This window comes from Rhinatrema bivittatum, chromosome 6, assembly GCF_901001135.1.
Source record: "Rhinatrema bivittatum chromosome 6, aRhiBiv1.1, whole genome shotgun sequence".
In the NCBI taxonomy this organism is placed as follows: Eukaryota; Metazoa; Chordata; class Amphibia; order Gymnophiona; family Rhinatrematidae; genus Rhinatrema; species Rhinatrema bivittatum.
Window position 1 is genome coordinate 13,277,492 of NC_042620.1, and position 23,187 is coordinate 13,300,678.

The window sequence follows — 23,187 nt, forward strand, 5'->3', positions numbered from 1 at the left end:
GTAGTGTATGCAAACTTTGTCTAACAATACAGGATTTTTCACATCCTGTGTCTGGGAAAAAGTTTTTCTTAAAGAATCTTACTACATGTCAAACCAGTTCGGTAGTGTATGTTGTGCAATGCCCATGTGGGCTTTTGTATGTAGGAAAAACATCAAGGATGGTGAGACTTCGTATACTAGAGCATTGCAGCAGAATTAGAAATATTGTGGAAACAGCTCCCCTAGTGAAACATTGGCGGGAGTTTAATCATGCGGTGGAAGATCTCCGGTTTTTTGTATTACAAAAGGTTTCTGCTAGACGGGGTGGTAATATAAATAAAATACTACTGCAAAAGGAACAGCGATGGATTTTTAATTTACAGACTTTATGGCCAAAGGGGTTGAATGATAAAATCGATTGGGCAATATGTTTTTAAAGCTTTCTCGATTAGAGCCGTAGAGTCTAATTGAATGCCTGCTGCTGATAGGTTTGAATTTGGTGGGTTTGAAACTGTTTGGAATGGTAGCACCTTTGATTGGTTTGGAAGTAATGTTTTTTAGGGGTGGAGATAGTGAGTAGTTAAGGTTGTTTGATTGGTAGAGCTTGGTTTAAAAGGAAGTAGGAGGGGATAGGTTTACTTCCGTTGATCCACTCGATGGGAGCGTTTGTTTGAGATGCGGTGATGGCGTTTTTTCGCCTAAGATAAGAAAGGTAAGGATTGTTGTTTTGTCATGCTGGTGATCTCTTGAGAAAAGTTCATTTACTTTTACTGTTTCTAATTGGTTTTACTTTTTGATTTAAGTAAATCTGAGATAAGTGTTCCACGTTTTTGAATGGTTGAGATGTGAATTTGGAGTCGGGGAAGTGTCAAACTGTGCGTCTGGGCAAGTTCTTTGGGACGTACAGGTATGCTAATATCTAAATAATTTTATAAAGCATTGATTTGTGAAATATGTTCATTTAAATATTTCAAATATTGTAAATTGTGTTAAAATGTTTTTAGAAAGCCCTGTGGATAGATGTTGGATACATGAGCAGTGGGAGATTGTTTGGAAAAGCTCTCCTGAAGAAGCCTGAGGGAAGGCGAAACATGTAGAGAGAATACAAGGAGATCAAGAAGATTGGCGTTCGTGTAACGCATAAATTGACGTGCAATTAGACTCTTTCTGCTTACAAAATTTATTGTATCTACATTTGATAATATACTATGAGATGATTTGTATTTTATGTCGAAGCATTTGAATGTTTAGGAATTTGAAAATGAGATCTTATGAGTGGTTGAATAAATGAGTGTGGATGATATGTGATGAATGATTGGGTATGATTATGTTTTATTGTTATATCTATTGTGTGGGGTATTTGGGATAATTTGTGATTGTCTTTTATAAAAAATTTTCACCAATAAAGTTTGATAAAATTGGATTGATGTCACAATATATATATTAGTCGTTAATTGGTTTGTGATATATTAATAAATTGCCAGTCTGGATATCTTGAAAAAGATTAAAGGCAATTTAAATAATAAAGGAGTGTTACCTTCTCTTGTGAACTGTTCCCACATTCAAGGGATGGGAGCCAGCTCGCTCTGAGTCCTGACAAGAGGTGGTGAGCTTTCAAGCTGTCAACTGCTGGCTTCACTGCAAGGCTTATCAATTGCAGGAGCTTGGCCTTCACAGGCATTTCAGCTCAAACTACACATGCAGTGCTCTCCCTGAGAAGACAAACCCCTTCAGATGGGCAGTGAGCTGAGTTGCTGTCCTGGCTCGCGTCACTGCAGAGAACAATCCGCAGGAGTCACCACCATGAAAGAGCCATAAAAATTCCATTCAGTTAACAAACCGGGTCGAGGCTTGTCCACAACCACCATCCAATAGCTGTATCTGGTTCCATGCATGACATACGTACAGGTGATCTGCCTCCAGCTGCTGGATGAGGGGACCAAACCCACATGTGCTTGACCGGTGCAGCAGGACAAGGACACAGGCATTCTTGTGTATCAAGTACAGAAGAAATGGATATTTAGTTGGTATATGGTTGTATCTGACTGTGCGCTGGTAGCAACAGTTGACAACAGCACAAAAATAGTGCACGTCACACTTTTATGACAACATGTTTATCCTTTTTCAAAGTCAAGCTTCAAATAAACTCAGAAATAGCAGACCCGTTTCATAAGGTTGTTCATGCTCGATGTTTTATTTTGGATGCGATACACAGAGGAATCATAGGCTCCTAGTGATTTGCTTTGTTAAAAAAAGCCGAGCCAGCTGGTAGCCCCAGGCACAGCTACCGTAGCAATCAACGTGCACGAGTCTCAGCTTCCTCTCACGTTGAAAACTTCCAGAGAGAGAACCCGCTGCAAAATCTGTCCCCTAAGCTCGCTGCCTGAAAGCACAGAGCGGGTGGCTCTCTATTCCGAGACATCCCAGAAGGCATTGCGTCTCCTGGACGTCTGGAACGCGTCCTGCGGGGACCTCGCTCCTGAGAAGGGAGCAAAGAATTCAGCGGTGAAAGCGGTGACATCGCGCGGCTTGCGCAGCAGCAGGAACTGGAGGAAGTCGGAAAGCAGGAGCCTCATCTCGGGGTGCCGCCGGATGTAGGAGGCGTGATCAGCATTCAGCTCCTCCTGGAAGAGACGCACAAGAGTCAGGAGCTAAACCGGGAGGCCGTCATGAGGAACCCGCGAGTCTTAGCTTATTAACAGGCCGATGCAGTAAAGCGCGCTCAGGCCGAGCGCATCGTTGGCCCCCATTTGGACGCGCGTTTTTGACGCGCTATTTTTACCCCTTATACAGTAAGGGGTAATAGTGCGTGGAAAACGCGCGTCCAACCCCCCCCCCCCCCCCCCCGAACCTAATAGCGCCCGCAACATGCAAATGCACGTTGATGGCCCTATTAGTCATTCCCGCGCGAAACAGAAAGTAAAATGTGCAGCCAAGCCGCACATTTTACTTTCAGAAATTAGCGCCTACCCAAAGGTAGGCGCTAATTTCTCCGGGCACCGGGAAAGTGCACAGAAAAGCAGAAAAAAAACTGCTTTTCTGTGCACCCTTCGACTTAATATCATAGCGATATTGTCGGAAGCCCCAAAAATAAAAAATCTAAAAAAAAAAAAAAATCTGCCCGAGGTTTGGAAGACGGATGCTCAATTTTGCCGTCGTCCATTCTCCAAACCCAAGGCTGTCAGCAGGTTCGACAACAGACGCCGGTAAAATTAAGCATCGGCTGTCAAACCCGCTGACAGCTGCCACGTCTGTCAAAAAGGAGGCGCTAGGGACGCGCTAGTCTCCCTAGCGCCTCCTTATTACCCGCCGGCCCTAATTTGCATACCCGGGCTTCCTGAATCGCGCGCCCAGGAGAGTGGCCTGGGCACGTGTGGGGAGAGTGGGCGCTCGCCAGCTCTCCCGCGAAGTTTTCTGCATGGGCCTGTAAGAAAGTTATTTAAATGGAAAAATCTGTTGTAAAGGAATACAGGAGACACTTCAGAAGTTTGCTTGGAATGCCACATGGCTTCCTTTCCGGTTTCAGGCTCTGCCAAGAGAGGGAATCCCTCACTCTAATGCACGTTTTGGATAAGTGCTTTGCCATCCCTGCTGCTACAGCTGGGGCTCTGCTCAGCCAGTCCGAGAGGTGGGCAAACTGAGGAACTTGATGGGCTGGTTGTGAGTGCAGGGATGTGTGGAACTGGAAAATCTAACGGCCGGGGGTCATTTCCTACCGCTGAAGCTGGAGCCGGGCCACTCTTACCTTCCGGTCCGTGAACTGCGAGTACAGCTGCGCATCGGTTTCCCACCCCAGTGGCTGCTTCTCAAACTTGGGCTTGGGGTCCATTTCCTCTGCAGATCCAAAAGAAGACGGTCAGGGCTCAGGGTTTGTCCCATTAATATCTTCACCCCAGGGAAGGAAATGGCTGGCATTGCTTTCAGGGGGTAGATGGAGCACTGGGCGGTGTCACAGACTTCCCAAATACACACAGGCAAGGAAAAGGAAGACTGGCAGCTACCCAACTTGCAACAAACCACCTGCTTCTAACTTTAAAGGTTTCCCATCATAATAGGCAGCACTGGCTCAAATTCATATTCATATGGCTTACTCTAGAGGTGTCCGAGAGAGAACAGAAACATTTTCTTATGCAATTAAAAGCCTTATCTTAGTGCCCTAGTCAAGTCCATCACCCCATCGGGGGCTGCTGAACCTAGCGGGGTACATATTCAAACGGCCATTTAGATGGATAATGGGAAAGTTATCCGTCTAGATGGCTTAGCCGCATTTTTTAAGTGTTTAGCTGTCTAAATCTAGCCGGGTAAGTCAGGGCGGTGCTGGGCCATAGCGTAGGTCTGAAGTTAGCTGGATAGCACATAGCTGGCTCACTGTAACCTATTTACCCCGGGCTCCTTATAGATTGCTCATGTACTCTGCTTGCCAACGTGACGCATGTCACGCATCTGCTGCTATACAGTGTGAGACCTGTGAGCGTCTTGCGGCTGAAGCCTGCCTGCTGGGTGATTTCTCCCTGCTGCAGAGATCAGCTGAAGCATGGAAAGAGGAACTCTACTTCTAGCCTAGAGGCCTAGCTTTTTTTGGGAGGGGAGAGGGGGAGGAGTTTCGAGGAGTCCTATCGTTGATCTCTGCATTAGCATTGAGTATGTGACTGATTTTCTCAGATGAACTGGACAGTGGTTTTTGCCAGCCATGAATTCCCTATGCCCAGGAGCTCTTGTGCTGCTAAAGCATTCTTTTGCTACCGGCTATTTGTTGAAATTTCTGCTCTGGAAGGATGTGGAGCTACTTGAATACTCCTGGATTGTGTTTACCAAATTTCCACTACTGAAACAACCAACTCAAGTTGTGGCCTGCGTTCCTTTTCCAGGGTTTGAGTTCATCTGAGCTGGGAAGAGACAGGCAAATCACATAAGGGGATGCAGGTCAAGCTACAGAGGGGAAAGGGCTTATCCGTCCTCTCTAGAGAAGGATCCTGAACCCGCAGACCAGTGCAAGAATCGGAACCTGTCAGCACCTTTTATTTTATGCACCCCTAGCATAGGCTGGCTGGGCTGCTCGAGGTGGAGGAGGCTCCTGAAGAAGAGTTGAGAAGGAGGAGCTCCCTTCTATGGCTGAAAAAGCATGAGGGTCCCCTCCGTGGTTGAAGTGCACTCTCCCCCCACTTCAGGAGTCTCCTCCACGACCTCACGAATGTTTTAATTACAGGAATTATGACAAAGGAGCTCTGCATCTTGCACCCAGGTCTCATTCCGATGGGTAAAAATACTTACAATGGGGGTAGCAGAGGTGATGCTGCCCCTTTAAGGGGCCTGGTGCTTCCAGCAACCTGTTGGAGTTTTTATTTACAGAGCCAGAATGTGGGCCGTCTGGGGTTCAGCTAAGCCCAGGATCTGCTGTCGGATCAGCTGTTCATTGCCGGCAGTAGTGAAGACACGGGGAGCGCTGGCAGTCTGTACCCACAACTGGAAGCCACTACCAGTGGTTTAGGGAAGTAGAGGATGGCCCGCTCGTGGCTACAGATGACCAGATGGACGCCGGCTCCTGGACAGCTGCAGCCTGGGTCTCCTTCCTCCTGCAATGACTGCAAAATGCTGCTGGGGACGGATGCCAGTCTACAGCCCAATGGTGAAAATCACCAATCTACAGGACACATTGGCAACCAATGGTAAGTCCTACAGCAGCCCCTGTAGGAACACTCTCCTCTATACAGCTGCCTTGTTTATAAGGCCGGGGACAGTCCTTACCTTTCTCAACCAAAATGGGAATGCTGAGCAACTTGGCAGTAACAGGGACGCCCACCTGGACACGACTGGCTAAATGTCTGAAAAACAGAATGACATTTAATAGCTACAGCCTCTCCTTCCCACTATAGAACACTTGTATACAACCTGCACGTGCTCCCTGCCTCTTTATAACACTTGTATGCACAGTCGCTGACCCCTCATCACTACCTGTATGCGCTGTCTCTTTATAACACTTGTATGCACAGTCTCTGTCCCCTCATTACTTCCTGTATGCACTGTCTCTTTATAACACTTGTATGCACAGCTGCTGTACTTCATACAACCTGTACGTGCTCCCTGCCTCTTTATAACACTTGTATGCACAGTCGCTGACCCCTCATCGCTACCTGTATGCTCTGTCTCTTTATAACACTTGTATGCACAGCTGCTGTACTTCATACAACCTGTACGTGCTCCCTGCCTCTTTATAACACTTGTATGCACAGTCGCTGTACTTCATACAACCTGCACGTGCTCCCTGCCTCTTTATAACACTTGTATGCACAGTCGCTGACCCCTCATCACTACCTGTATGCGCTGTCTCTTTATAACACTTGTATGCACAGTCGCTGTACTTCATACAACCTGCACGTGCTCCCTGCCTCTTTATAACACTTGTATGCACAGTCGCTGTCCCCTCATCACTACCTGTATGCGCTGTCTCTTTATAACACTTGTATGCACAGTCGCTGTCCCCTCATCACTACCTGTATGCGCTGTCTTTTATAACACTTGTATGCACAGTCTCTGTCCCCTCATTACTACCTGTATGCGCTGTCTCTTTATAACACTTGTATGCACAGACGCTGTACTTCATACAACCTGCACGTGCTCCCTGCCTCTTTATAACACTTGTATGCACAGTCGCTGACCCCTCATCGCTACCTGTATGCGCTGTCTCTTTATAACACTTGTATGCACAGTCTCTGTCCCCTCATTACTTCCTGTATGCACTGTCTCTTTATAACACTTGTATGCACAGACGCTGTACTTCATACAACCTGTACGTGCTCCCTGCCTCTTTATAACACTTGTATGCACAGTCGCTGTCCCCTCATCACTACCTGTATGCGCTGTCTCTTTATAACACTTGTATGCACAGTCTCTGTCCCCTCATTACTTCCTGTATGCACTGTCTCTTTATAACACTTGTATGCACAGCTGCTGTACTTCATACAACCTGTACGTGCTCCCTGCCTCTTTATAACACTTGTATGCACAGTCGCTGACCCCTCATCGCTACCTGTATGCTCTGTCTCTTTATAACACTTGTATGCACAGCTGCTGTACTTCATACAACCTGTACGTGCTCCCTGCCTCTTTATAACACTTGTATGCACAGTCGCTGTACTTCATACAACCTGCACGTGCTCCCTGCCTCTTTATAACACTTGTATGCACAGTCGCTGACCCCTCATCACTACCTGTATGCGCTGTCTCTTTATAACACTTGTATGCACAGTTGCTGTACTTCATACAACCTGCACGTGCTCCCTGCCTCTTTATAACACTTGTATGCACAGTCGCTGTCCCCTCATCACTACCTGTATGCGCTGTCTCTTTATAACACTTGTATGCACAGTCGCTGTCCCCTCATCACTACCTGTATGCGCTGTCTTTTATAACACTTGTATGCACAGTCTCTGTCCCCTCATTACTACCTGTATGCGCTGTCTCTTTATAACACTTGTATGCACAGACGCTGTACTTCATACAACCTGTACGTGCTCCCTGCCTCTTTATAACACTTGTATGCACAGTCGCTGTCCCCTCATCACTACCTGTATGCGCTGTCTCTTTATAACACTTGTATGCACAGTCGCTGTACTTCATACAACCTGTACGTGCTCCCTGCCTTTTTATAACACTTGTATGCACAGTCGCTGTCCCCTCATCACTACCTGTATGCGCTGTCTCTTTATAACACTTGTATGCAGTCTCTGTCCCCTCATTACTACCTGTATGCGCTGTCTCTTTATAACACTTGTATGCACAGACGCTGTACTTCATACAACCTGCACGTGCTCCCTGCCTCTTTATAACACTTGTATGCACAGTCGCTGACCCCTCATCGCTACCTGTATGCGCTGTCTCTTTATAACACTTGTATGCACAGTCTCTGTCCCCTCATTACTTCCTGTATGCACTGTCTCTTTATAACACTTGTATGCACAGACGCTGTACTTCATACAACCTGTACGTGCTCCCTGCCTCTTTATAACACTTGTATGCAGTCGCTGTCCCCTCATCACTACCTGTATGCGCTGTCTCTTTATAACACTTGTATGCACAGTCTCTGTCCCCTCATTACTTCCTGTATGCACTGTCTCTTTATAACACTTGTATGCACAGACGCTGTACTTCATACAACCTGTACGTGCTCCCTGCCTCTTTATAACACTTGTATGCACAGTCGCTGTCCCCTCATCACTACCTGTATGCGCTGTCTCTTTATCACACTTGTATGCACAGTCGCTGTACTTCATACAACCTGTACGTGCTCCCTGCCTCTTTATAACACTTGTAAGCACAGTCGCTGTCCCCTCATCACTACCTGTATGCGCTGTCTCTTTATAACACTTGTATGCACAGTCTCTGTCCCCTCATTACTTCCTGTATGCACTGTCTCTTTATAACACTTGTATGCACAGACGCTGTACTTCATACAACCTGTACGTGCTCCCTGCCTCTTTATAACACTTGTATGCACAGTCGCTGTCCCCTCATCACTACCTGTATGCGCTGTCTCTTTATAACACTTGTATGCACAGTCTCTGTCCCCTCATTACTACCTGTATGCGCTGTCTCTTTATAACACTTGTAGGCACAGACGCTGTACTTCATACAACCTGCACGTGCTCCCTGCCTCTTTATAACACTTGTATGCACAGTCGCTGACCCCTCATCGCTACCTGTATGCGCTGTCTCTTTATAACACTTGTATGCACAGTCGCTGTACTTCATACAACCTGCACGTGCTCCCTGCCTCTTTATAACACTTGTATGCACAGTCGCTGTCCCCTCATCACTACCTGTATGCGCTGTCTCTTTATAACACTTGTATGCACAGTCTCTGTCCCCTCATTACTTCCTGTATGCACTGTCTCTTTATAACACTTGTATGCACAGACGCTGTACTTCATACAACCTGTACGTGCTCCCTGCCTCTTTATAACACTTGTATGCACAGTCGCTGTCCCCTCATCACTACCTGTATGCGCTGTTTTTTATAACACTTGTATGCACAGTCTCTGTCCCCTCATTACTACCTGTATGCGCTGTCTCTTTATAACACTTGTATGCACAGACGCTGTACTTCATACAACCTGCACGTGCTCCCTGCCTCTTTATAACACTAGTATGCACAGTCGCTGACCCCTCATCGCTACCTGTATGCGCTGTCTCTTTATAACACTTGTATGCACAGTCGCTGTCCCCTCATCGCTACCTGTATGCGCTGTCTCTTTATAACACTTGTATGCACAGTCGCTGTCCCCTCATCGCTACCTGTATGCGCTGTCTCTTTATAACACTAGTATGCACAGTCGCTGTCCCCTCATCACTACCTGTATGCGCTGTCTCTTTATAACACTTGTATGCACAGTCGCTGTCCCCTCATCACTACCTGTATGCGCTGTCTCTTTATAACTTACCGCTCTCACCTTCTTCAAACCCCTAGGTCAGTGAGAAAAGAAAACTCTTGCAATTGAGGCCTCTTCAGCCAACGTCAGCTAAATCAGGACAACGGCAGAAGCCAATCAACAAGCCTTCAGCACATTGCGCTGGACACCCTCCTATTTCCGTGAAAGGGTCCAATGTGTTATTGACCTTATGGTTGAGTTTTTGGGCTAAACATGGCAAAAGGATCACATGCCAGGCAGAGTTTGCGATCCTCCTGCCATCGTTAACATGCTAATGAGATTCTAGGAGGCCCTCTTATCCTGGTAAGAGTACATCTCAGATGCTGTCTTGACATGTCAGCAGCACTTGTGGTTCCCGCATGCAAAGCATGGGACTTTACCATGGATTTTTAAAAGAAACCTAGGTGCATAAGTTTATTTTGAAAATCCTCAGGTAATTGGCCGAGTATGTGCACACTCTGCATCACACAAACTTACACTGGCTCTTCAGAAGGTGTAACTTGTACGAAGTAATTTATGCGCATACTTTTTAAAATAGAATAGTATGCAGATAAATCCCAGCTCCACCCCCACAGACTGCGGACCTAACCAGGTTATGTGCATAGTTTTACACAAACTGAGCCCGGGCTATTTTAGTACAGCCATCTATGTGAATAAAATGCGGTTTTATGTATGTAAATAGCTTTGAAAAGTACACACACAGTGTTCAGACATGACGTGCAGAGGAAATCCGACTCACAAAATGCTTCCCCAGATCCTGGGATATTTTGGAATCATATTAACTGTCCAGATGGTCCAACAAGCTGCAAGCGTTTCTGAGTGTGCAGCTTTTGGCCTATCCCTACACCTTTTCTATCACCACGAGATTTTATTAAACAACGAGAGAATAATTTTCAAACAATGTTACCCAGATAACCAAGCTCCTCCAGAGTCCCAGTCAGCCCAATCGGGCGCATTCACAGCTGATGTCCTTTTCCAACTTATGCACGCTACAGAAAGTGACGCATAGAAACATGGCGGGCGCACAGACTGCTTACTGGAAAGAATGCCTAACCCAAAGGGAAGCTCAGGAAAAAACAGCAGAGGCAGAAAGCACACTCCTGGTTAGCCTGCTCTCAAGCACCATCTGATATAGCATCAGCACTGTCAGTGCTTCTCAGCACACGCGGGCTCTGAAAACTTAAATCCAGCTGTCGTCTTGGGTACACAAGCTTAACTTTAGTATTCAAGCAATAAATAAGGGTTGGATTGTTCCACGTGCATCCAAAAGCACTATCACTCCACACCCCCAGAGTAACTGGTGATACTGTCAAAGGAAAAAATAGCCTGAGAGAGTCACTGCAAGTACACATCTCTCAGGAAGGCTTCTCAGGAACTTCCCTTTCCTCAGCACACTCTTTGTTTCTCCCCAATATAAAATAGGGTTGCTTACCGTAAACAGTGTTTTCCATAGCAGGATAAATTGGCCATTACACGCAGGTGATGTCATCTGGCGGCACTGAACGGACCTCTCTCTCATAGCTGGTAGAGCTCTTGCAGGAATTTCCACTCGGGTTGTCTCATGAGCCCCCTCAGTCAATTTGAGAACTAACTTGAGCTAGATAGTTGACTCTCCAGAGAGGCGGGCAGTGTAATATGGCTAATTCATCCTGCTATCTACAGGAAACACCATTTACAGGAAGCAAACTTGCTTTTTCTGTTGATAAAAAATCCTTCACTAACTCTGCTACTTGGTTGAGAGGCTGTCATGCTGATACTAGAATTGTGTCTGATACTACAATCGAACCTTGTGTGCCCTCAGGACTCTGCAGTATTTGGTTTGGAGGACGACTAGATATTACACAAACTAGAGAACAAACTGGATCTAGTGTTTCAAGATGCAGTCCTTGTTCCAATAATCTTGATGGTGAGAGTGCTCTGGTGATTGGTGGTGGTGCAAGGGTCTGATATCCTCTTCCGCTCCTATTAACAGTCTTGGCTAATAGGTAGGTCTGCAGCACACTGAGTCGATGATTCTGATCATTTACTGGTCAAAGGCATCAAGGCTTGCTGTATCGAGGACTTGTGAGTCGATGTTGCTGGACATTTGTGCTTTGAAAGCACAGAGTGCATCAGTGATACCAAATGAGCGCAGTGCCATAATGGCATCAATGGGGCTTTTACCTCAGCAGTTGTGGCTCACTGTATACTGATTACTCGAACCTCGGTGTTCTTTCAGCCTTCACCAATGGTTCCACTGAATGGCGCTTCTTTTTCTTCAATGAATGCTGGCTTTTAACACTCAACCCCAAGGATCCGGCCTGTTTTGCCAACAGGGTAGATATTTTGGAGGAGCTGCTGCTCAACTCTATTCCCAATGAGGCAGTTGAGGTTGCACTGCAGGAGGAGGAGGAGAATCTGCAGCTTCTCTGAGACTTATGCAGTGCCTCCATTTTCTAGACCCTTATTTTCGGAGTACGCGGAGACATCCATCCACAATTGTAACAGTTGGCCTGGTCATGGTCTGATCCTAGACCAGGGTAGCAGAGATCATGTCCATCAATGATGGACATTCTCCTTCCACAAACACAGTCCTTAATCCACTAACTGGTCTTGTTCTTCCCGGACATTGCAAAAAAAAAAGGTGTTCCTTTGTTTTGCTTTGTTTTTTAAAGTAGCACGGAAAATTGCTGTTTAGGGGCCACTGGGGCAACAAGGCAAATTTTTAAGACAGTAATTGTGAAAATTTTTTCAGAAAAAATAAGAGAACGTAATGTTCGTGCTGATGTTCAGATGAAAAAAGACGGAAAGGGCTCACGGGGCAATGCCTGAGCGGGAATTCCTGTAAAAGCTCTACTAGCTATGAGAGAGATCTGTTTGGTGCTGCCGGAGCTCATCACCCACATGTAATGACTAATTCAGTCCTGCTTATCGACAGGAAAAAATCTTTAGAGGCAAACCTTATGGGCCCGATATTCAAAGATACCTAGTTATCTAAGGTATCTGGATAAAACTTATTCAGGTAACTTAGCAAGGATATTCAACGGCACGGCTACACTGCTGAATATAATCAGATAAGTTCTAGTTAGCTGGATAAGTTTTAGCTGGATAATTTCAGACCTGCTATTGAGTAGGTCTAATTTATTTGGTTAACTTAATGGGATAAGGCTGAATACAGACACTTATTCAGTTAAGATAACCAGAGAAGCTGTTCCAACTCAATCCACCCACTGCCCCCCCTAGATATTCAGCTATCTACGTAGCCGGATAAATACTTATCTGGATAAGTATTGGCCGCTGAACGTAGCCAGATATTCAGCAGCTTTCACTTATTTATCTGGCTAAGAAGCGCCTCAATAATAATCAGTCTTTATCTATGTAGCTCAAAATCTGAGCAATAACCTGTCTCAACGTCTGGGGATCATTCCGCAGTGCTCCTAAGTAATGTGCCTGTTCAAATAGTCTGCCTGTTTTGTAGGAAGTCCCCAGACATTCAGGACCCAACAGACCTAGTCTAATAGTATGGGTTTATAGATTCCAATGCTGCATGCTGCTCTCTCATAATCTCCTCCTGCGATGACATCCTACTCTGCACTTTGGAAGGCCTCGCAGTGCCTGACGCCAACGATGACTGCAGCTTTGAAAGCTCATCTGATAGTAGCAGTCATCATTCTAGACATTTCTTTAGCAACAGCTTGGGAAATGTTTACCACTTGGCCTCCAGGGTGTGAAGAGTGGCATGGGAGCGAGCCCTTTGTGCTGCAGCGTAGCTGATGCAGCCTCATAGGCGAATCTACGACGCCTACATTGGCAGCTGGGGAACGCACCCTTTAGCGGGACAGTATGGAGCTTCGCCTATACTAGCTGCCTCCACCGCAGGTTGAGTCCTTGGGTTCTGGTGGCCAGCAGGTCTTAGGCAGGTCCCTAGGGCGGTGAAGAGAACTAGAGTCCAAAGGTACACTGGGATAAGGGCAGGCAGCAAACTAATGGAGTCTGAGGTAGGCCAAGGATTGGAGCAGATGGTTAACAAGAATGGTCATAAGAACTTGCCATGCTGGGTCAGACCAAGGGTCCATCAAGCCCAGCATCCTGTTTCCAACAGTGGCCAATCCAGGCCATAAGAACCTGGCAAGTACCCAAAAACTAAGTCTATTCCATGTAACCATTGCTAATGGCAGTGGCTATTCTCTAGGTGAACTTAATAGCAGGTAATGGACTTCTCCTCCAAGAACTTATCCAATCCTTTTTTAAACACAGCTATACTAACTGCACTAACCACATCCTCTGGCAACAAATTCCAGAGTTTAATTGTGCGTTGAGTGAAAAAGAACTTTCTCCGATTAGTTTTAAATGTGCCCCATGCTAACTTCATGGAGTGCCCCCCTAGTCTTTCTACTATCCGAAAGAGTAAATAACCGATTCACATCTACTCGTTCTAGACCTCTCATGATTTTAAACACCTCTATCATATCCCCCCTCAGTCGTCTCTTCTCCAAGCTGAAAAGTCCTAACCTCTTTAGTCTTTCCACATAGGGGAGTTGTTCCATTCCCCTTATCATTTTGGTAGCCCTTCTCTGTATCTTCTCCATCGCAATTATATCTTTTTTGAGATGCGGTGACCAGAATTGTACACAGTATTCAAGGTGCGGTCTCACCATGGAGCGATATAGAGGCATTATGACATTCTCCGTTTTATTCACCATTCCCTTTCTAATAATTCCCAACATTCTGTTTGCTTTTTTGACTGCCGCAGCACACTGAACCGACGATTTCAATGTGTTATCCACTATGACACCTAGATCTCTTTCTTGGGTTGTAGCACCTAATATGGAACCCAACATCGTGTAATTATAGCATGGGTTATTTTTCCCTATATGCATCACCTTGCACTTATCCACATTAAATTTCATCTGCCATTTGGATGCCCAATTTTCCAGTCTCACAAGGTCTTCCTGCAATTTATCACAATCTGCTTGTGATTTAACTACTCTGAACAATTTTGTATCATCTGCAAATTTGATTACCCCACTCGTCGTATTTCTTTCCAGATCATTTATAAATATATTGAACAGTAAGGGTCCCAATACAGATCCCTGAGGCACTCCACTGTCCACTCCCTTCCTCTGAGAAAATTGCCCATTTAATCCTACTCTTTGTTTCCTGTCTTTTAGCCAGTTTGCAATCCACGAAAGGACATCGCCACCTATCCCATGACTTTTTATTTTTCCTAGAAGCCTCTTTGTCAAAACTTTGTCAAACGCCTTCTGAAATTCCAAGTATACTATATCTACCGGTTCACCTTTATCCACATGTTTATTAACTCCTTCAAAAAAGTGAAGCAGATTTGTGAGGCAAGACTTGCCCTGGGTAAAGCCATGCTGACTTTGTTCCATTAAATCATGTCTTTCTATATGTTCTGTGATTTTGATGTTTAGAACACTTTCCACTATTTTTCCTGGCACTGAAGTCAGGCTAACCGGTCTGTAGTTTCCCGGATCGCCCCTGGAGCCCTTTTTAAATATTGGGGTTACATTTGCTATCCTCCAGTCTTCAGGTACAATGGATGATTTTAATGATAGGTTACAAATTTTTACTAATAGGTCAGGTCCAGGTGGCAAGCAATCATGGTCCGGTCCAAGCAAGAGGTCAAGATCCAGAAAGTCAGGCCAAGAGTGGACAAAGACACACAGAAGACACTGGACAAGATGGGCAGGACAAAGCAAGGCTGAAAATGCAGGAACCAGGAATACGAGGCAGCACGCACTGCAAGGCAAAAGACCTGTTGCTAAGGCACCGCTGATAAGCCGAGTCTGCCCTTAATGAGCGAGTGACGTCATTAGAAGGTGCCAGGTTCGGGTTTCCCATGCTGATGCGCGCACCAAAAGCAAGATCTAGGAGGAACAGGAGCATGACGGGGCCTGGACACTGCGTTGGTGTGCGAACCGCGTGGCATGGCCCTGGTAGGCTGGAGCGGCATTCCTGCCAAGTGCGGACTGAAGCAGCGTCAGTGGTAAATGAGATGGCTCACAGGGGCCTTCCCGCGAGCCACACATCGTAACACATTTTCAAAAAATGAAATTTCTTCAGAGAGAATTTTATCCCGGGAATCTTTGCTGACATACTCGTCCCTTGAACTACTTCCATGTTTGGAAATAAAGGTTAAGAAATAAAAACATCAAAGATATATGGGTATCACCTTATAGAATGTTTGTTTGTTAACCTTCATTTCTGAGCGTTCAAATGAATAATGCGGCAGCCACGCATCCCTATTCCCTGCAGCCATCAGAGGGGTCTCTGCAGCGGAGCATCCCTCCTCGGTCATTGCAAGACATCCATGGTTGGTTTTTTTGGTGGGCTGTTTTGGATTCTGGATATGATTCTCATGTAGTGACCCTCGGGATAACTTCTGTGAGAAACGTTTGGCAGCCTGCAGGATGTCCCCCCACAGGTTGCTGCACTCACCCCCAATGCCACCTAAACGCTGGGACCCCTCTCTCAGGTGAGACCCCGTCGGACCTCGCAGATGCTGCAGGACGCTGCTGGGACTGCTGGCTCGGGCCTTTCCTCTAGGCGCACGTACATCCGACATCACCAAAAATGCTGCGGCGCTCTTAGATGACATCACCGCCACTACCCTATAAAAAGGCCCCCTGGGATGGCCCCACTTTGCTTCAGCAATGGGTCTCCTGCATTCCTTGCGGTACGTGTTGCCAGCGTTGCTGTACCCCATCTTGTCTTCCAGCCCAGCCTCATCCAGCCTTGCCTTGCCTCATTCTCATCATCAGTGTTTCCTGAGTATCCACATCTCCCTCGGATTGCCGCTTTGCATCTTCAGCTCCCGCCCGGACCTGACCTCTAGCCTGAACCTGCCTATTCCTGCTTGCTGCCTGCTCCGATCTTGGCTCTTCTCTGCTGTCTGCTTTGCCTCTGGTGTGTCTCTGGACTCTAGCTACCATCTCTGTCCTAGGGTCCTGCCTGAGTCCTACTGGCTGCCAGAATCCAAAGGCTCAAATCTGTGGAGGAGGCGGCTGGTAAAGATGAAGCTCCAGGACTGTCCCATTATAGGGCACATTCGCCAGCTTCTGGCACAGGACTTGGGGGCACGCCCTCAAGGCAGCAGCAACTCTGCCTCAGCGCTAAGGGGCTCACGCACCCCATTATCCATTACACTGTGCTTTCTTCATCACAATGCTTTTGTATTCAGCTGGGCTGGGTGCCTGCATGCAAGTCCCATTGAATTTCACCTTCCCCTCTTGTTTTGTCAGCGGACATTCTGTCTGGATATGTTTCAAAGTGCAACAATTTAGAACATTTTTGGACCCTTTAGATTTGTGCTGTATAAACCCTACCTTCCCCCTCCTATACCCCACCATGTTTTTCTAATGCTTGTGCTGTGGAAAGGGAGAGTAAAACTTTGGGCAGTCTGTACTGCTTTTTCATACACTCAAGGAGAGTTCTATGATGATCCGAGTAACTCACCTGGAAACTATTTCCCCAGGGGTTTAATAATTATTTATTGAGAAAGGTAATAAAAGCCGTTCTTACCCGTCTGACAGGAAGTAGCATTGCCATGTGATGGGAAGATCCATCTCTGAATGGATGATCTTCTCAATCCCAAACACATCGATCTTGTCTTTGCCTACTGTTTGCTCCTGTAAGCCCAGATAATTCTAAGCAAGAAAGAACCAGAGTCAGGGAGAGAGAAAACGGAATCCGTGGCATGAACGGGCTCTCCCAAACTCCGAGACAGAAAAACTCAATCCTCACCCTGCAGTTTAAATCTTTGATCATTTTCTAATTCGGACAATGAGTGTGGGAGCCACAGGGCGAGGTACTGGACAAAGCTCAGTTGGATGGCAGTGAGTGTGAGAACCCCGAGGCGGAAGTACTGAGGAGGGCCCTGCTTAGTGGCAGTAGCATATTTCTGGATGGAAACTGGCCTGTTCTTTGACAGTGCAGTGACTAGATGAATAATACATACTGGCCCTGCTACTGCGCACTGTAGAAATACCCCGCTGGAACTGGAAGGACCTCCTCATGCCTCCAGGGAGGATGTTTACATGGCCTGGAGAATAGAAGGCAGTTCTGGGATGGGAAGAGAGGGGTCCTGGTCCATGGGGCATTTTTGAAAGCATCCTGGGACCTCAAGGGTGGTAGAGAGGGAGATTGCAGAAGCTATCTTTTTCCAAAGCTATCTTTTTCCTACAGATATTTCAAAAGGGAAGTGAGAAGATGCCGGCTGCAGGGAACTATTGAACAGGTTCTTCAGCACAGGGGTTCTCAATCTGTGGGACACACCCAGTCAGGTTCTTATCATATCCACACTGAATATGGTGACACTTAAACTTACCTGTTAGTTTCCATTCCACTAGTCCTGCCAGACCAGTCCAGACAAGTGGGTTATGTCTTCCTGCCAGCAGATGGAGACAGAGAACAAAAGCTCAAAGCTGACTTCACTCCCTGTATAAAGATCTGGTGCTGCCTTCAGCTCGTCAGTATTCTATGTCAAAGCTACGACAACTGAAGGCAATTGTTTGTTTTGGTTTCCATTCACCATAAGAACCAAAACCTGATACAGCCAAAAACCTTCACTTCATGGTTATTAATGTAGAATAAGAATCCCTACACCAAGCTCACAATTAAGCCAGCTGCCTTCATAGTGGACAACACCATACTTGTTGTTAGATTTCTGAACTTCTCAGACTAAGAGCCCTTGATCTCCATGGCTTCCTTGGGTGGGTTCTGTACTGGTCTGGCAGAACTAAAGGAAAGTAAATTAACAGGTACATTTAAATTTCACTTTCCTTATCACCCAGGCCAGACCAAGCCAGAGAAAGCTCTACCCAGTCCAGGTGGGAGGAAGCTATGATAGCTCTCAGAATTCCTGCATCCATAGTATAGCCTCTCCCTGCTTGCACACCTACATGAGGTGTGTTATGATCGTGGACCCTTGGGCCGGTTGGGACAGTGGACGGTATGCTATGGAAGACCTCAGCAGGTGGCCCAGCCGGGAGGCGGCTCAGCAGAGACTCAGAAGAGGCTTCACCACTGGAAGTCCGAGGTCCCCCAGGAGGAGCCCGTAGGGACCTGGACCTCTTGGATTTAGGTGGAGTTCTATGCGACAAGGACCCAGGCAGCGGCTGAAGAGACTTCACCCTCAGAATCCCGCGAGAGCCCGGGCCGCTGGGACTTAGGAGAATCCTCTGGGCCAGCAAGTACCGGATACCTGAGGTGAGGAAGAAGCTGAAGTCGGAGTCCAGGAGCGAAGCCGGGTCAGAAGCCAGGAGTCAGAGATCCAAACCAAAGCCAGGGACGAAGCAGAAGACGGAGTCGTGTTGGAAGCCAGAAGGTCAGAAGTCAATACCAAGCCAGGAACAGAAGCTGAAGACAAAGTCGTGGGACGGAGCCGGGTCGAAAGCCAGAAGTCAGATGTCGATACCAAAACCAAAGGGCGGAAGCAAGAGACAAGTCAGGAAGCAAGCCGGGTCGGAGACAGAAGCAATCCAAAGTGTTTGCAGCAACTAGCAAGTCAGGAAACCTGAGGAACCTCGTTGCAAGGCCCTGAGGGAGTCCAGATGCAGGGTTTAAATACCCTGAGGGCGTCTGACGTCATCAAGGGCTGGCTTGAAGATTTTCCGTGCTGGCCCCTTTAAATGGGACTCCTCCTCGCGTGTGCGCGTCTAGGGGACGGTGCCAGCCGCGCCGGATTGTCGGCGTCTCTCCCGAGCAGGGAGAGACGCACTGGAGGGCCTGCAGGCCCGTGGAGGCCTCGGAACAGCCCGGGCCGTACCCGAGGTAGGTGGGGGGACCGGGGCCGAAGTACATTGTTTGCCATTATGTTCTGGAAAGAGTTTCTGATTATGCCTACAAGGATTCCTGTACCCTCATTGAGAAGGATCACTGGCCCCCTGAGACATACAAACTCTTGTTGGAGCAGGCCAATGTGCTCTTCTCCTCAATTATCCCTGAAATTGATGCCTTACAAATCACTGTTCTTTTACAAGATACATTACTAGATCAAAGACCTATCCGAGAGGAAACTGGTTGCCTACAAACATTTCAAAGGTGACCTACAACAGACTTGAAGTGGCAATCTCTATCCCCGAAGTAAATTGACTTTCTCACCATCGTAAGTGGGAAAAACCTGATTCCAACAGAAGTGAAACACTACACTCCAAAAAAGGAGCATGTTGGGTGTAAATATATCCTCTCTTTTAAACTTACCAAAAGACTGCCTTCAACAACAGGGCTCAGAGAGATGCTATCCTATGTAGCTTGAGAGGAAAAGATGCCAGATTCTTTCAAAACTAAGCTCCAAAGTCAAGGAGACCTCCTGCAGTGGAGGACTTGTTCTTGAATCTTAAGAATAAAGAATCTAATGTAAGAGACTAGCAAGAGAGCTTCCATAACTGTGTCTCTTGCAGCAAGCTAGAGGCAGTCTCTTCCCTTTGCGAGATTGGCGAGTTATGCCTTCCAACAGTATTCTCTGGTGGAAGGACAAGATTGAAAGAATTGACCCCTCGAAGGGAAATATTGTCTTCTCCTGCAAACTGCACTCACAGAGGCTCCAAAGTCTAAGGTCTACTATGTGGTCCTTTTTTGCACAACCAAAAACTGTAACCTCCCACTTTAAGTATCCTCTCTATGTAGTTGGGTTCTCTTAACAGTCAAGGTTGTAGAATAGAATGGAAGGAACTCCTCTGACTCTGAGAAAGGGTGAAGGAACATCCCTGCTTGCACCTTCAGAACTCGGTTCAGGGAATGTCCAAGCTTCCAGTGGAAACACATGCCAAAGATTGAATGTTGGTCATGGTTCTACCAGGGTATCCAAACCCCTGGCTCCTGCTTTCCTTTTTTGACCGAAGACCTTGTTCGTCTTGGAGCTTCAAGGGGCTGATCTGAAATCCACTCATGGAAGTGCCCCACCTGACCTCTAGTAGGGCAAAGGCCATGTTTGCTGGTCCTTACACTTTAGGTTCTCAAAAGTGTCAGTTCAAAACAGTCTATACAATGAAGGTGTTGGCCATGCGGGTTGCTGCTAGATCTTGCAGGGGAACTCCCTTCCAGACCAAATCTGACTCACTTATCAGGGTACCTGAGGGCTACCAGATTTCCTCAGTTTGGTTGCATCAGCTAATGGCTATCTGGGTTTCCTTCTTCTGAGCTAGAAGACAGGATTTCTGGAATGCTGGTTCTGGCCCTCAGCCTAGACCTGGAACTGTTAGCTCTCTACTAGAATTCCTGTCCCTGTTTCAGCTGCCCCAAATCACAACTCCCTTCTCAACCTATAAGGCTCATGCCTATGGTGTGAAAGAACCAAGGAGGAGACTTGAGATCCATTCCCTGCAGGAGGCAATGTGAAAAACCACCTTTTCAGGCTCCTTTTAACCTTCCTAGAAAAAGGGAAAAATAGCCTTGCAACACTGGGCTACTGAACATCACCCTGAGAGAAGAGCAAGTTGAGTAAGATGCACATGGGGCTGCTATCTAGGGTACTCCCTTCAGGTCCATTGCCCTGGAGCCTAGGGCCCACAGAACAGACTGTGCCCAGGTTGGCTGTGCAAATTTGAGAATAAGACACCAGATGAGGCTTTGAGCCCATGACACCCAAGGTGCTTCCCTTTACTTCACAGAGAGATAATCATCAGTCAGCATAGGGTTTCTATACCTGCATAATCCTGGGCTTTCCTGCTCCACCTTGACGCTGACTCTGAATAGTCAGATGTCTGACTAAAGAAGGAACAAAATTCCCTCCATGCATAGAGAGGCCTTTTTAACTCCGTGACTGACAGGTATATGGAGTTCTGGTTAGCATAGCTACAAGTGAGAGATCCAGAGTAATGCATCCGAGAAATATCTGGTATAAGAGGGAATGCCCCCGTGTATCTAAGAAAAAGGTCTGTCATTCTCTGCCTGATTTCAGTCAAGAAAAAACTGAAAACATGGCTATTTAACCTAGCGTTTCCTTGAGGGCCTACAGTCACTCCCCTCTACAACCATGTTTTTGCTCTTTATGTTATTAATCCACACTTAAACCCTCCCCTACACTCTACCTCTGATCCACTGTTCCCCTTATCCCCTCTCCCCTCCCCGCGCCCCCCGACCTCCTCCCCCGGCACCCTATCTCAATTGAGGCAATGCTCCGACTGCTTTCATTTAAAGTCAATGGCTTTTTGATTAACCTTGTATAAAAGTTTATTTTAACACCATGTTACAAAAAGTTTTTTATATATTCCTCGTTCTATGTAATGCTCTCAAGCATTATGTTGCTCTATGTTCCATGTTCTTCTTTCTATGTAATGCTCTTAGGCAAGTTCTAATGTTTCACTGTAAACCGGTTTGATTTGCATCCAATGTAAGAAGATCGGTATATAAAAAAACCCATAAATAAATAAATAAATAAATAAATAAATAAATTCTCCTTGGGAACGACAAGAATAAGTGAATTTAACACTTTTACTAGGACAGAACATAACATAAGAACATGCCATACTGGGTCAGACCAAGGGTCCATCAAGCCCAGCATCCTGTTTCCAACAGTGGCCAATCCAGGCCATAAGATCCTGGCAAGTACCCCAACATTAAATAAATCCCAAGCTCTATTGCTTATTAATTAACAGTTTAGGGATTCTTCCTCTAGGAACTTATCCAAACGTTTATTAAACCCAGCTACACTAACTGCTGTAACCACATTCTCTGGCAATGAATTCCAGATCTTAACTATGCACTGAGTGAAAGAAGTTTCTTTGATTTGTTTTAAATGAGCTACTTGCTAACTTCTGGTCCTATTACCTGAGAGAGTAAATAACTGATTTACATTAACTTGTTCAAGTCCTTTCATGATTTTGTAGACCTCTATCATATTCCCCCCTCAGTTTTCTCCAAGCTGAACAGCCCTAACCTCTTCAGCCTTTCCTCATAGGGGAGCTGTTCCATCCCCTTTATCATTTTGGTTGCCCTTCTCTGTACCTTCTCCATCACAACTATATGTCTTTGTTTTGTTTTGACTATGATTTGGTTTTTTGTTCTTTTTATTTCCTCTTATCAGTTCAATGTAAGCCGGCATGATGTGCCTTACGAATGTCGGCAAAGAAAAGCCTTTAAATAAATAAATAAATAAATAAATAAATATAACTTTTTTGAGATGCGGCGACCAGAATTGTACACAGTATTCAAGGTGCGGTCTCACCATGGAGCGATACAGAGGCATTATGACATTTTCCGTTTTATTCACCATTCCCTTTCTAATAATTCCCAACATTCAGTTTGCTTTTTTGACTGCTGCAGCACACTGAGCCGACGATTTTAAAGTATTATCCACTATGATGCCTAGATCTTTTTCCTGGATGGTAGCTCCTAATATGAAACCTAACATTGTGTAATTATAGCATGGGTTATTTTTCCCTATATGCAACACCTTGCACTTGTCCACATTAAATTTCATCTGCCATTTGGATGCCCAATCTTCCAGTCTTGCAAGGTCCTCCTATAATTTATCACAGTCTGCTTGTGATTTAACTACTCTGAATAATTTTGTATCATCTGCAAATTTGATCACCTCGCTCATTGTACCCCTTTAGTACTATGCCCTTGAACTCTTTTCAAGGAAGAGACTGAGCCCCAAAAGTTGCCCCTGAGGCTTACACTGAGGGGAGAGGGAAGAACCCCGAGTGGTGTTCTACCATCCAAGTGTCAGTGGCCCGCAACAAGGAGGGGACTGCCCCAGCCAAATAAGAGAGAGAGAGATGCTGGAGCAGGACTGGTCTTGTTGGGGAAGGAAGGAGGAGCTTCCAACAAGCACCCC

General features: G+C 46.2%; 1 protein-coding gene across 27 annotated transcripts in view; it reads right to left on the reverse strand.

The window, feature by feature from the left end:
- Window positions 1-2,149: 2,149 nt before the first annotated feature.
- CATIP (ciliogenesis associated TTC17 interacting protein) overlaps window positions 2,150-23,187 on the reverse strand; it is a 169,192-nt gene continuing 148,154 nt past the window's right edge. For all 27 annotated transcript variants that reach the window (XM_029605068.1, XM_029605067.1, XM_029605066.1 and 24 more), the window contains 4 exons: window positions 16,929-17,053; window positions 5,725-5,801; window positions 3,725-3,813; window positions 2,150-2,603 (listed from right to left, as the gene is read on the reverse strand). In XM_029605068.1, the coding sequence (XP_029460928.1) occupies window positions 2,388-2,603; window positions 3,725-3,813; window positions 5,725-5,801; window positions 16,929-17,053 (507 nt within the window). In that variant the 3' untranslated portion in view covers window positions 2,150-2,387. The remainder of the gene's footprint in view (window positions 2,604-3,724; window positions 3,814-5,724; window positions 5,802-16,928; window positions 17,054-23,187) is intronic.